Below are 16,229 nucleotides of genomic sequence, written 5' to 3'. Positions count from 1 at the left end.
ATCAGTGCTGTAATTTATGGTATTGTTTAACAATGCTTTGGATTTAATGTGCTCATCTAGGACACCAGTTTTATTTACAACTTTTTAATCTTTGAAATCCTTAGCAGTTTTAGCAATGTACAGTGCAGATATGTTTTTTCTCGCCTTTAGATAGAAAAGCCATTGCTAAGGTTTTAATGTGAGACCCCTTTTACATTTCATTTAGTAAGCTCTTCTAATATTATATAACGAGACTATCACAGTACCGCAGATTGCAATGAAAGAAACGTAAAGAGAGAACCTTCGATAAGCTACTTATTTGAATTTACATATTGCTGAACTGTTTGGTGAACACAGCACATCTACTACAGTCTTTATAACTACAAAGAGAAGATTAACTTGTAATGGAACACAAGTTGTAAAAATGAGATAGAATTTGTGTCAAGGGTACTCGGAGGACAGAATTAGCCTGTCTTCTTGATGTGTGTATTTTAAAGACTGCTAATTTCAAGGTTATCAAACCTACAAAGAAAATATTTTTTTTTGCCATTTTTGATGATGCTAACGGCATGTAAGCTTTCAGAGACTATAAACTAATTAAAATGCAATGTAAAAATGTTAAGATAAAACAAATAGTACTGTTAGAAATCATTCAAATATTGCTAATGTCCAACCGCACTGAGCTTTCTACTAACTAGAGACACAAGTCAAGAGCCATTTCTTTTTTACAGATTCTGTAAGTTTGCCTTATGTTTAAAATCAGTTCCAATATTCATACCAAAGTCATTCTGAAAAGTGGTGTGATTTGTGATTTATTGCGTGCTAGGGTCAGTAAATTGCAGATAGTCTTTTCAGTTTGCTTGATTTGTTTTTGACGTAGGGTTAGGAACATTACATACCTCAGTGTATGCAAAAGACATATGGCAACAGATTCTTTCACAAGTGTGTATTCAATTGTCTATATTATCCATACATGCCATGTACAATGTAGATCTTTACAATTCGTTTATACAATAAACACTCCATTTATAGATCACTAATAATTTAATAGTAGATACACTATAGAGCTGCACGATTCTGGCCAAAATGAGAATCAAGATTTTATTGCTTAGAATAAAGATCAAGATTCTCTCACGATTCTCGCAGCGTAAAATCTTTCATATTATACAAAAAAAAATTAGGCTAACTTTACTGGTTAGTTTTTTTTAATTCATAAAGTAATTTTTCCCCCAAATTTAAAAGACTGCTGCGCAAATAGTGTGGCATAAAATATTGAAACAACCTCCATTTTATTCTTTGGGGTCTCTACTAAAAAAAAAAAAATATATATATATATATATATATATATATATATATATATATATATATATATATATATATGGGAAGATCCACATACATCTGCGCCGGGCGCAGCGTATCTAAAATACGCTACGCCGCTGTAACTTACTTTTGTTTGGTTTGAATCCTCAACGAATTTGCGCCGTAAGTTATGGCGGCGTAGTGTATCTGTTGCGGCGTAAGGGCGTGGAATTAAAATGGAAGTGATGGGGGCGTGTTTTATGTTAATACGTTGTGACCCGACGTAAACAACTTTTTTTTTTAACTGCGCATGCGCCGTCCCTGGGGGTGTCCCAGTGCGCATTCTCGAAATTAAACCGGAACAGCCAATGCTTACGACGGTGACGTCATTCTACGCAAATTCCTATTCGGGAACGACTGATGCAAACGATGCAAAAAATTCAAAATTGTACGCCGGCGTAATTATAGATACGCCGGCGTAATTTCTTTGTGGATCTGCCCCATAATGTTTGGGAGTTCTAAGTAATTTTCTTGCAAAAAAAAAAGAATTTTAACTTGAAAACAACAACTGTCAGAAAAAAGGTTTAGGCCCGGATTCACAAAGCACTTACGCCGACGTATCTTGAGATACGCCGCGTAAGTGTAACTATGCGCCGTCTGTGCGCCATGCCCACAAAACTAGATACGCCTGAAAATAGGCTTCCTACGAGCGACGTATCTTGCCTATGCCGTCGTATCATGGACGCATATTTACGCTGGGCGCATTTTCCGCTCCCATTGATTTTCTATGCACATATGCAAATGAGGGAGATACGCCGATTCACAAACGTAGTTGCGCCCAGCGCATAATATACGCGGTTTGCGTAAGTCGTACGTCCGGCGTAAAGTTATTCCCCATATAGGAGGCGCAACTCATGCAAAGGTATGGACCAGGGAACAGAGACATCGTATCTTTTGTCGTTTACGTTGTACGTGAATATGATTAGGCGTAGGTTACGTTCACGTCGTAGGCAGTGATTCGACGTATCTTAGGCAGTACTTCTATGGCGCTTGGCCCATCATTTGCATGGGGTCACGCCTCATTAGCATGGCTCACGCCCACTTCCAACTACGCTGGCTTACGCCGAGGAAACCCAGCGTATCTTTAAGAGCGAGTGGGAGCGAGTGCTTTGTGAATCCAGTGCTTGCCTCTGTGCGCTGCGTCGGCGTAGCATATATTAGATACGCTACGCCCGCATAAATATTCGCCGATGTATGTGAATCCGGGCCTTAGTGTTTAAGTGGTTAAACGTTCCTAATTTACATACAGAAGTCTATTGCTTTGATGTAAAAGACAAATTGATACAATGTTTAGACTTAACATTCCACTGATAGAATGTTTTAAAACTTGGCAGACTGCCCAGACTTTGACTTTTGACAGCAGAGAGCAGAGATAAAATTCTCTTCCTAACAAAGATCGGGAAGATCAGGAAACCCTTTATCAAGATTGCAACAGGAAAAAAATCATGATAACAATACTTGATGATTAATTGTGCAGCTCTAATACATTATATTACCAAAAGTATTGGACCCCCTGGCTTTACACGCACATGAAATTTAATGGCATCACATTCTTAGTCCATAGGGTTCAATATTGGCCCACCTTTTGCAGCTATAACAGCTTCAAATCCTTAGGGTAGTCTGGCCACAAGGTTTAGGAGTTTGTCTATAGGAATGTTTGACCATTCTTCCATTTGTGAGGTCAGGCACTGATGTGGATGAGAAGATCTGACTCGCAGTCTTCGCTCTAATTTGTCCCAAAGGTGTTGTGTCGAGTTGAGGTCAGGACTCTGTGCAGGCCCAGTCAAGTTGCTCCACCCCAAACTCACTCATCCATGTCTTTATGGACCTTGCTTTGTGCACTGGTGCGCAGTCATGTTGGAACAGGAAGGGGCCATACCTAAACTGTTCCCAAAGAGTTGGGAACATGAAATTGTCCAAAATGTTTTGGTATGCTGATGCCTTAAGAGTTCCCTTCACTCGAACTAGGGGGCCAAGCCCAACCCCTGAAAATCAACCCCACACCTAAGTGCAGTCCTATTTCGGGGAAGATTTGACAGACATCTCATGCACAGACGTCTATTCAAATCGCCCCTGAAGTCGCTAAAAGTAGTATAGGAACTACTTTTGGGAATCGGTGCAGCGCCGCAAAGTCGACATTGCATTGATTCGGAAGCTGGCAATAGCCGCCGATTTGGCATGCGATTTGAAATGTCAAATCGCATGCCAAATCAGCCCAATGTGAACATGGGCTAACTGACACTTTGAGGGAACCAGTGACACAAGTACAGTGATCGGTGCTTAAAATATGCACTGTCACTGTACTAATGGCTGAGAAGGGGTTAAACATCTAGGGCGATCAAAGGGTTAACTGTGTGCCTTGCCAGTGTTTTACTATACTATGTGTGCTGCTTTTACTCAGTGAAGTGATGGATTTTATTCACTGCTTTGCAGGGACACAAAATCCATCCCTTCCCCTGTGTCAAAAAGGAGATCTGCCTTGTTTACATAGGCAGAGCTCAGTTCTGTGTCTTTGCCTCCAACATCCAGTGCGCGGCACCCGCAGATCAGCTTCTGCTGTGAGCCAGCAGAAGCAGACCGCTGGCGGCGGAAGTGCAGACTCACGTAAATATACGTAATCCTGCACAGGAGGGCTGCCCTGTAGCAGTATATCTGCTATGGGGCAGTTCTTAAAGTGGAGTTCCACCCATAAATATAACATTACATGAGTAGTTTTAAAAAAATGTCATTAGTCCTTTAAGAATTTTTTTTTTTTTTTTAGATGCCTTCAAAGTGTTGTTGCTGGGCAGAATAGTTAATCTTTCCTCTTCCTGCACCTAGGTGCTTAAGCTTCCTAACCTACACCGCACAGACTCCTGGGAATGTAGTGGGTGTAACTTTCCAGGAGTCTGTGCACTCCCCAGTCTCGAAGAATCATGTGACTTGGACAGTACAGGTGATGAAACCTGATCTGAAACCTATTACACTGCTTGTGCAGCACTGAGCATGTGCGAGATCTGCAAGGCTGAAATCCAGGAAGTCATACAGTCTGGCTTCATGATGCCCACACTTAAGATGGCCCCAGTCAATTTCTATTTTAAAAAGTGTCTAAATGCTGTAACAACCTAACAAAACTGACCTTAGTTTACAGACTAACTTTACTAGAATACATTAAGCTTGTGTATTACAGGGGTATTTATATTTAAAAAGTGAAATTGTGGCCGGAACTCCGCTTTAAGTGATTAATGTTGTTTTCTTTAAAATATGATATTAACATATAAACATATAACGCTTACAGTGCTACTGACCCGAAAACAATACAAAAAAGAAATCACAATTTTATTTTAGGCATACCCAGGCTTATGCCGGCCATACACGTGTCAAATTCTGAACAATTTTTTGTTTGAAAATCACACCTTTGAATAATCGTTTGATTTTCGACCATTAATGGGGCCACAGCAATGGTCAATTTTCGTGCGGCCATTGAATTTGAATGATTGGGCATGTTGTAATTTTTTTGAAATTTCTAATTAATGATGGGAGAAACATGCAATTAATATAGGTCAGTATTCGTTTGGACATCGGAGCGTACATTCTATAGCAAGCCACCTTTGTTAATAAATTCTGTGAATATAAGCTGTAACCTGTGAATGAACTATAAGCATTTCACTTCAAATGTAAGTGGTTGTGAAAATACAGCTTTATTATATACAGTACAACAACTTTTAACACATGTTTCCTGTAACCATTGAGTTAGATAGCTTTGCATAGTGATGTAGACAGTGCATTAGTGGGACAGGCAAACCTTCTGATGATAAAAACTAAATAATAATTACTAGTGTATCCTTTAGTTTTTCCAAGAGGCATACATAGGTATTCTGATAGAACCAGTAAGTGCTGGCAAAAAGTCCTGTAAGTGTGATCCATGCTCAGTGCCTTAAGATATACTTAAAGCGGGGGTTCACCCTTAGAGGGCACTTTTCCCCCTTAGATTCCTGCTCGTTTTCTCTAGGGGAATCGGCTATTTATTTTAAAATATGTGCAGTACTTACCCGTTTACGAGATGCATCCTCTCCGTCGCTTCCGGGTATGGGCTTCGGGAATGGGCGTTCCTTCTTGATTGACAGTCTTCCGAGAGGCTTCCGACGGTCGCATCCATCGCGTCACGATTTTCCGAAAGAAGCCGAACGTCGGTGCGCAGGCGCAGTATAGAGCCGCACCGACGTTCGGCTTCTTTCGGCTACGAGTGACGCGACGGATGCGACCGTCGGAAGCCTCTCGGAAGGCTGTCACTCAAGAAGGAACGCCCGCTCCCGAAGACCCATACCCGGAAGCGACGGAAGAAGATGCAGCTCGAAAACGGGTAAGTACTGCTCATATTTTAATACAAATAGCCGATTCCCCTAGACCGAACGAGCAGGAAGCTAAGGGGATAAAACATTTTTTTTTACAAATGGGTGAACTCCCGCTTTAAGAAGATGGGTATTCTAGTTGATATACAGAGCATAGTTTTAGTATATGTTCTTTCACAAAATTGCTGAATTACACCATGGATACATTCCTCATCACATAGCAGAAGTCTCATCACATAAACAATCAAGAAGTATGAGATAGCTTGGAAGTCCTTTTTTGGTAAACACAATTTTCCTCTTGTTCTTTTGGGTGTTATCCAAGGCTTTAATGCAGCAGAAAATTCAATGATACGCCAATTGTGGAGGAGACAGCTGCTTTGGTCTTTTTTCACTTTGCTCTGTATAAGAAAATATGAGACAGTGTTAAAAAGATTATTGATCTTGTAATGGTATATAAATAGAGCAAGCCATTATGTCTCCTATTGTTATTTTATCAAGTGTTTTTACCTCATTGTGTTACATAATAAAGATATGCAATGCCAGTGTAATTTCTGATAGCATTTGATTCACTAATGCTGTAATCTTTATAGTGGAGAAACATTTTCCATTATAGCAGGTTCTCTGGGGTGAAAAAGTCACTGTGTGCATGATTTTATGGCATTTAATAGTGTTATAAATGATAAACTAATATTAAAATACAAAACATTGGAAAAAGTCTTAAGTAAATGATTACATGTTAAAGAAGATATATAGGCCAACCATACAAAGGAGATAATGTTAAGAAACAAGCCGATCAGCGGGTACCATGAACTTAATGTCCGCCGGCACCCACCGGTTATTCAGTACAGACAGATTGTCATTCTGTCAGTAGGGAAGGCATGGATCCTGTGTTCCTGCAAAGCAGGGACAAGGATCCATGCCTACCCCTAGTAAAAGCACCTCCCACACTGTACAAAAACACTGGCTAGGCACTCAGTTAACCCTTTGATCGCCCCTGATGTTAACCCCTTTACAGCCAGTGTCATTAGTACAGTGACAGTGCATATTTTTAGCACTAATCACTGTATTCCTTTCACTAATTCCCCAAAAAAGTGTCAGGTAATGTCCAATTTGTCCATATATGGTACTTTTCTTTCTTTGATCCCATCTGCCACACTGTTCAGGGATGGGAAATACCCATAACGTCTAAATATAGAGGTGCATGTAAATCACTCCATGTAACAACGCTTGGGCCAATCAGCACATTTACAAGAGGAGTTTATAGCCCTGTGTAAACTATGACTTTGACTTACAAAAGGGCTTTTGATTCTAGGTGTAGATCATGGTGTACATAACCCTCAACTCCTGTCAATGAGTTGATAATCATTTTGCAAATCTAATCTTATGCTGATAAAATGATGAGGATGTAAAGGGGTTTCCAAAACGTGTATGAGCTAAAATGGCCTAATGCTCTTGTGTTGCGTTGTGTTGTTATGTCTGCCATAGAGGGTTCGAATCTTGGCTGGTTTAGCAGGGACTGGCCCGAGATTCAAACCATGTATGGGCTGGCTGAATCTACCCAAGCTGATCAATTGATCAACTTGGGTACAACAACCTCTCAGATTTTACATGAGAATATTCCTGGCAGCTATTACAGCCGCTAGCAGGTATCATTGTGCTCTCCTTTCAACACTAACCATGGTTGCAGTTAAGAAAAACATTTGTCTATGGCCAGCTTTAATGTCCCATCAATTGAGCTATAAGGGAAAAACTTGCGAGCTACTATGTTCTAATTTTTAAGTAAATCAACCTCCAGTGAATATAGTGATTTTTTTTTTAGAAAAATATATATATAGTACATGTATAGTGACCATGAATTAGCTGCAACCACTTAATAGTGTACACAAAAGACACTGCGTAATAAATGTAAAAGAAAAAGATGGGAATAGTTGCGCTTATTCAATAATGTGCCATAAAGTAATATACTCAAATAGTCAAAAAGTCAGATAAGGAATCCTACTGATGGATCTGTAAAGGCATCCAGGTTCCAGGCGAAGATGAAGAACTACGTCCAAAACTTGGCATCAAAACATCTTGCGTAATTCCACATATAGAGGAAACAGCTTGCTCAAAGGAATGGCACTTCTTGTATAAATGGCGCTCAAAGGAAACAAAGAACAGCCATAGTGCAATATTGCCAAATGAAAAGTAAATTTATTTAGTAAAAAAACTGCTAACATCAAGTAAGGATAAAAACCTCAGTAAAAAGCAATGGGAGTAGGGACACACAGGCCTCCTCGTCGTACTTCTGTTAAAACACCACCGGAACTGACGTCACAAGGCTCCATCCGACGCGTTGCATCACTGGTCACGTGACTTCCTCAGGGATCAAAAGGAAGTTCCCTGAGGAAGTCACGTGACCAGTGACACAACGCGTCGGGTGGAGCCATCAATTGAGAGCCTTCTATTTTAGGGATGAGCTCCTATCATTTTGCAGAGGTTAGGCTAAACACCATTTAATAGCAACGTTTAACAACCTTTTATGATAAAGGCACATATATTACAGCTTTGTGAACTGAAGTTTGTTCAATATAAAATAGAGATTTGTAAATACAGTAGTTAGAAAAACAGAGAGAATAAGAAAACTTAAATTCAACTATCCAATGGGTATCAAAACCCCCTATAACTTTACTATGCATTTATGTTTATTTGTAATTGTCATGGACCTTGGAGTAATGGAGTGGTTACTGAGCTATATTGAGACATTTCCATTATGTGATAAGCCTGTTTAAAGCCTTTGTGATTATCAGGTGTGGGTGTCTTCTGTCGGAGACAGCCCGTCTGAAGATGTATGTGTTTATGCTAAGGGACTTTGTATTGTTCTAAAGGTCAGAAGCCTGTCAGCTGTATTGAATTAGCATTCTATTGTCTAAAGCAATGTAACCTCTCAGAGGTAGTAATTAAGTAGACCGGGTTATTGTGTACATTGATTACCAAAAAAGGGTGATTATACTGCGCTGCTTAAAACACACTAATTAATAAGACCAGCTGCTCACACTGCTAACAAAGACGCATTAGCTGGAACAAACAGAAACAAAATTGTGTAGCGCTATGGCAAATTAATATCTATAATGGTAGTTCCTCATGGGAACAATGGGAACATAAATAAAGTAACAAATGCAATAAAAAAAAGTTCTCGTGAAAGATAAAGTCCAATGGTTGTAAACACAAAGTCCATATATCTGTAGACACCACGTGCAAAATGAGGGAACTTGATTAGAATCCCATCGAGACAAATTGTGTAGTGAGTGATCACCGCCACCAGTGGTAGTAAATGGAGGCTTACCGAAGATGGTGGACCTGAAATGACGTACGTCAATCAAGTCATAACAAGCTTCAAGTACCAGACAGGGTACACAAAGTAGCAATCACCAAGAAACTTGCTAGAAGTAATCAATCAGTGTATGATCATAAATGGATAACCTTGGATCTTTGCAGCTCAGCAAGGGGTTAAATAGTTGAAAGAAAATGGAAAGAGAAGGGCCACATAGTGTAAACCGGTATAAAACTGGGTATTTATTGTAAAAAGATAGCAAGTGCACTCACATGTATCTGGATAAAACTCGCATATTCTATAGTATGAGGCGGCAGTGGAGGCGACCCGACGGCGTTTCGTGTTATTCACACATCATCTGGGGTGTCTCTCCACTAAAGCCTCAGTGTATATATAATGATCATAAACCTCATACCTCCAATCAGAAGAATTGTGGCATCCCATCCACCTGTGTGCAACAATCAGGATCCATTACTTCCTGGTATAGGAGATGGCAAATAAGCGTGTGTTCCAAGCCTCAATATCAAAACCTATGGAAATCCACATGGAAGACCTGACAGGAAGTGATCTGTGTGTTCCAAGCCTCAATATCAAAACCCTATGGAAATCCACATGGAAGACCTGACAGGAAGTGATCCGTCAGACCAAGACCTGACAGGAAGTGATCCATGTGTTCCAAGCCTCAATATCAAACCCTATGGAAATCCATATGGAAGACCTGACAGGAAGTGATCCGTCAGACCAATCCCGATCACGTGACATTGGTAACCCGGATGTTTGCTAGTAGACCGATGGCCGATAGCCGTGCGTTCTAAAGCGTCTGGGCATGCACAGACCGCATCATTAGACATCGGGACACAATGTGTTCCGTGTCATGACGCCAAAGTCACGTGTAGGCGGAATATGTGTGGGTTATAAATTAATATATGGGCGAGCTGACTGCTTAGTATGACGCCACAGCCATGCGTCATGCGTTCCAGGCGCACGACGCATGCGCAACGTGCGTTCCAGGCGCGCACCAGCTACGCGCATTCCAAGCGCGCAACGTGCGTTCCAGGCGCGCAACGTGCGTTCCAGGCGCGCAACAGCTGCGTCAGTAGACGCTGATCACACAAGCCAACCCCGATGTCAATCAGGAATAATACATGACATCAAATATGTTGAACAGGAATGATTGGTGGGATGACGGTATTTTATAAAAAAACAGGGGAAATGCAGATGACTGCCAGATGCCTCCAGCAATTATAGCAAAAATAGAAATTAAAAATTAAAAATTAAATGGACCCAATTATGAATCCGGATAAAACGGCCATACCTATATATATCCAAAAAACATGTGTTAAGTGTAATTGGATACGAAAAAAAACCTCTTAATACGTGATTATGTACAGAAGACATAAAAACATATTTGGATATAACACAGAAGTATTAAAGCAACAGTCTAGTCAAAAAACAATGTGAAAAGTGTGATCATGAGTATTGCACACAGGTAAGAGGAGCTACCATTCACAACAAAGTCACAAAGTCAATTGAGATCTACTTTAAATAATTTAAATGCACATTTGAAGAAAGAAAAAAATGAAAATAAAATAAAAATGAAAATAAAAATAGAAATAAAAATAAATAAAATAATGAATAAATGAATAGAACAAAAGAATTCCTACGACTGATTAATAAAAGCGTTGATGTCCCACTCTACATTCAAGCCAAGTGGGACATGCGTTTGGAGCTCAAAAATCCAGTAAACTTCAAGGCGCGATACCCCTCTGGTCATGGCACCACCTCTCCAAGGGGGCGTGTACTTGTCAATGATGGTGAATTGTGTCCCACTGGGGTCTCTGTGGTGAAACTGTTTGTAATGCCGGGGTACTGGATGTTTAGTATCACCCCCTTTAATTAGGGCAATATGTTCTCCCACCCTTATTGCAAATGTGCGGATGGTACGTCCCACATATTGTTTGCCACAAGGGCAAGTGATTAAATATACAATATGCTTAGTATCGCATGTGCAAAAAGGTCTGATGTTATACTGTTTGGATGTAACTGTGGATGCAAATTGGGTGATTTTGCGTTTACCCAACGCATTATGCTGGCATACTATACACCTCTTGCAGGGATAGAAGCCAATCATGTTATGAAAAAACGAGGTTTTTATGGGTGGATTGATTATGTTAGAGGCGACAAGGCTCTGTAAAGAGGGGACGCCCCTAAATATCACTTTTGCCTGTTCAGGCAAAACTGGACCCAAAACATTGTCTCCTCTCAGGACATTCCAATGTTTATTGATTATGGTTTTGACCTGTCTGTACTGCGTTGAAAAAGAAGTGAGCATTGCAAACTTAAAAGCACTATCTGGTTCGCGTTTGGGTTTAACTGATACCAATGATTTTCTACTTAATGATAGAACGCGTTGGATTTCACAGTCAACGTCAACAACGGGATATCCCTTATCCACAAACCGTGTTTTTAAAAGGTCTGCCTGTGCTAGGTAAGTGTCGTTATCGCTACAATTCCTGCGTAATCGGAGGAACTGGCTACGAGGTACAGAGCGTAGCCAGGAGGGATGATGACAACTTCCCATAGGGATATACCCATTCCGATCGGTGGATTTGAAATAAGTCTTAAACTTAAACTGACAGTCGACAATAGATATTTCCAAATCTAGAAAGTGTACTTTACTGGTGCTATGCTCATAGGTCAAAGAAATACCACGATCATTGGAATTCAGAACTCCAAAGAACTCTATCAAAGATTGCCTTTCCATAGGAGGAGGATGTCGTCTATATATCTCGCCCAAACGACCAAGGATGGGTCACTAAGGGCATAGACGACATCCTCCTCCCATTTAGCCATAAACAAGTTCGCCAAACTAGGGGCGAACTTAGCGCCCATGGCTACTCCCCGTTTTTGCAAATAATATTTGTCATTAAACCAAAAATAATTTTTACTAGTGGCGAACTCTAATAGTTCGATCAAATAGTCACACTGGAATGGGGCCAATGAATGTTCTTTGTCCAGATAATGCTGGACCGCATTGATTCCTAATCCATGTGGTATGTTGGTATACAATGAGGCTACATCTGCAGTGGCCATGATGTAGCCATCCTGTAGCTCCAGATTCTCGAGTAGGCGGATAGTGTCGCCCGTATCCTTCAAATATGATGGTGTTTTCCTTACAAGAGGCTGGAGATAATGATCGATGTACCGACCTATACGTGAGGTAACGGAGTCGATACCACTCACGATAGGTCGGCCCGGTGGATTAATGGAATCTTTGTGTATTTTCGGCAGAAAATGAATCGTAGGAATTCGGGGGACTTTTGGAACCAAATATGCACTTTCTTTATTATTAAGGATTTTGAGTTCCGTACCTTTGGTGACCAGAGTTTGTAGTTGTTTCTTAAAAACATATGTGGGATTATTGGCTATCTCCACATATGTATCTGGTTCACCCAGGATCCGAAACATTTCAGTTTCATACTGTACTTTGTCCAAGATGACAATACCACCACCTTTGTCAGCTGGGCGTATGACGAGATTTTTATTCTCACATAGCGTTTTAACTCCAGCGGATGGCAAAGGATGTTGGCATGATCGTTTTATACTAAGTTTGGACAGGTCTGTTAAGACCAGTTCCTTAAAAACTTTTACTGCTGGAGCTACGGGCACAGATGGATTATTTTCTTTCAACTATTTAACTTTCAACTATTTAACCCCTTGCTGAGCTGCAAAGATCCAAGGTTATCCATTTATGATCATACACTGATTGATTACTTCTAGCAAGTTTCTTGGTGATTGCTACTTTGTGTACCCTGTCTGGTACTTGAAGCTTGTTATGACTTGATTGACGTACGTCATTTCAGGTCCACCATCTTCGGTAAGCCTCCATTTACTACCACTGGTGGCGGTGATCACTCACTACACAATTTGTCTCGATGGGATTCTAATCAAGTTCCCTCATTTTGCACGTGGTGTCTACAGATATATGGACTTTGTGTTTACAACCATTGGACTTTATCTTTCACAAGAACTTTTTTTTTATTGCATTTGTTACTTTATTTATGTTCCCATTGTTCCCATGAGGAACTACCATTATAGATATTAATTTGCCATAGCGCTACACAATTTTGTTTCTGTACATTGATTACCCCCTGGGGCTTCTGTCTCAATACAAAAAAAAAGTCTTTCTATCCAAGCAATTGGACCAATCCCTGTTGACAATTTCAAGTCCTCATTTGCATGGTCAAGGAGGACTTGAGTGAAGACTGCATATACTTTACAATTGACCAATAGGAAAGCGGTTGTTGGGAGTGGGATGTTCCAAAATTCTGTATAAAAGTGTGCTGTGTACTTGAAAATAAAGAGGCTGCAATCTGCAAGCTGACTTACTGGTAGCAGAGGAATGTCGGGAGAGCAGGACCTGGGCGAGAAAGGATCTCGTCACAGTAATAATCTTAAGTTTGATAAAAAAAAAAATCTTCATAGGTCTATTGTCTATGTAAGACCTGCTTGCACTTGCTTGTGCACAATATCGCACTTGCTTGAAGAGATCAATAGCGAAATAAGGTGTTTCATGTTTGAAGCTAATAATGTTTAGCTAATCAAAGCTTTAGCATTTCTTCATAATCAAACTATTAAGTAAAAAAAAAATGAATATCAGTTATTTGTTTTTGGCTACATATTACATGTTTTGTATTTGTTGAAGATTTTATTTATATAGTTCTATTACATTTTTTTAATTAAATTAACACAATTTTCCCTTTATATTTTTCCATTATTTATCTTCAATCCAGGAAGGGGAAAACATATTTTACCTAGCCATTGAGGACATAGACACAGACACGGAACTTCTCATTGGATACTTGGACAGTGATATGGAGGAGGCTGAGGAAGAAAACAAAGAAGTTGTCAGTGTAGTCTCCAAAGAAGAGGAAGAGAGTCTTAAAGAGGCCCCGCTACCTTCTGGGGAGAAAACCGAAACAGGTGAATGCCACATACATGAGGTCTTTATTATTCGAGTGACCTATAGTATAGTAATAGCAGTGGGGAACATGACAGTAAGCTACACAAGGCACACAAGATTATACTTGTAGGGAGAACTATTTAGACACTTAGGGCCAGATTCATGTACAATTCCGGCGGCGTAACGTATCCCATTTACGTTACACCGCCGCAAGTTTTCAGCGCAAGTGCTTGATTCACAAAGCACTTGCCTGTAAATGGGGCGTGTATCATTTAAATTAGGCGCGTTCCCGCGCCAAATGTACTGTGCATGCTCCGTTTTGTAATTTCCCGCCGTGCTTTGCGCGAAATGACGTCGCACCGACGTCATTTTTTGAACGCCGACGTGCGTTACGTCCTTTCCTATTCCCGGACGACTTACGCAAAAAAAATTTTTTTTTAATTCGACACGGGAAAGATGGCCATACTTTAACATGGCTGGTCTAAATATAAGCCATGAAATAGCAGCCGTAACTTTACGATGGGAAAAGCCGACTAGCGACGACGTAAGGGAATGTGACGAGCGCGCGTAGCTTCGTGGATCGCCGTAAACAGCTAATTAGCATACCCGACGCGGAAAACAACGCAAACTCCACCCAGCGGGCGCCGAAGTATTACACCTACGATCCGAAGGCGAGAATTCAAACTAAAGATTCGACGCGGCAAATTTGAAAATACGCCGGAGTATCAGTAGATACGCCGGCATATTTCGACTGTGAATCTGGCCCTTAGACGCTTCATGCTAAAACAAGCTGTGCATTTTTCTATACCCAGGCCATATATATGTGAGGAGCAATTATTTCCTGGCGCAGCATTTTTTCAATGTAAAACATAATGTTATAAATATTACTTAAACATACACCATGCAATAAATTATTTCAGCTATATGTTTATTTGCAATAAAATATGAACATTAATGATGGTTAACCAATGCAAACGGTAAGTCTTTTGCTGCAAATACTTTCTGTATCTGTGAGCTATGATTAAGCACTAATTTATAGTGCGAAACGCGTCAGTTGTTTTACTCCCGTGTTGTGTGCTGTGACTTGTAGTGCATTTTTACTTTTTTAAATAAAGACAACCATCAAGGTTTTTTGGAGTGCGGCTGTCCATATTTTCTTTTTCCATTTGTTACTTTCTGTATCTAACATGCTCTCACAATCAATTAAACCTAAACTCAAGACTAATATAAAGTACTCCAGTAAATTATGTAATCTTAAAAAAAAAAACACTCAGACTAGGAAAGGAAGGGCAGCACTAAGGCCAATGAAGTGTTCTACACAAACATGTGCTGACACGGAATATTCTGACAGGGGAGAGAGAGTGAGCAGAGGGATGAGCTTGTAAGTCTGCCACTGCTCCTTGGCCGCCCAGTTACAGGCTGGGCATGAGATCAGTGCTAGATTTAGACCTTGGGGAGCTCATGGCATTTCAACTTCGGGGGGCCCTTTATATAGAAATTTAATTATATGACAAATAAAACAGTGAAGTGGAATGGTAAACTGCATGTGTTCTAAAAAATATAAGTTAGGTTCCAAAGAAGAAACTGAAATAACCCACTGGTTAGGAGTCAACTTCACTTCTACACTCAGTTCAAGACATGTAAGAAAGGAAGGTCCTCTACTCTCTGTCAATTTTGGCTGACACTCTACAATGTCATTTTGACCGAATTCCAACCCAGGGCCATGCATGTCTCAAATTCAACCAATCTCATAATTTCTACTAAAACTTGTTAAGAAAGCTTTACCCTATTCGAGATTGGGAATTTTGGTTTGCCCCTTGACCCAATCTGGGGCAAGTAGGGGAGTGAGCTTTTCTCTCATGTTTCTCACTGCGATAAATCAATGCTGGTTATTAACTTCAGGGGTTAGGCTGTTGCTTGGCATTTTCCAACATCGTTTCCCTTGTCGCACCCACTTGTCTCTTGTAAACAAAGGCAATACATTTTGCAACACAATCATTTTAAAACAAACATCTTAAATAGTAAAAACAAAATACAATCCAATAGTAAAATAATATGAGAGGTTAAAATGTAAAACATCTGGCGGAAGTCATCATTCCTTTTTTTGCCTTAACTGTTCCGTATCCTGACAAACACATCATTTTTCTAATAATAATTTTATCATTTTTACATTTGTTTTATAACAAAGTCTGGAGCCCCCATTGGCAGGGGGGGGGCAGGGCAGTTGTCACTTTTGCCCCCTTATAAATCCAACCCTGGGTGAGATGGTGACATAACTACTGTA

General features: G+C 40.2%; 1 protein-coding gene across 2 annotated transcripts in view; it reads left to right on the top strand.

Moving 5' to 3' along the window:
* Positions 1-16,229, top strand: part of PRDM5 (PR/SET domain 5) — a 248,546-nt gene that overhangs the window by 20,787 nt on the left and 211,530 nt on the right. For both annotated transcript variants that reach the window (XM_040330260.1, XM_040330250.1), the window contains exon 4: positions 13,776-13,965. In XM_040330260.1, the coding sequence (XP_040186194.1) occupies positions 13,776-13,965 (190 nt within the window). The remainder of the gene's footprint in view (positions 1-13,775; positions 13,966-16,229) is intronic.

Source organism: Rana temporaria, chromosome 1 (assembly GCF_905171775.1).
Source record: "Rana temporaria chromosome 1, aRanTem1.1, whole genome shotgun sequence".
Taxonomy (NCBI): Eukaryota; Metazoa; Chordata; class Amphibia; order Anura; family Ranidae; genus Rana; species Rana temporaria.
This window is presented reverse-complemented; position numbering and strand designations above follow the sequence as displayed.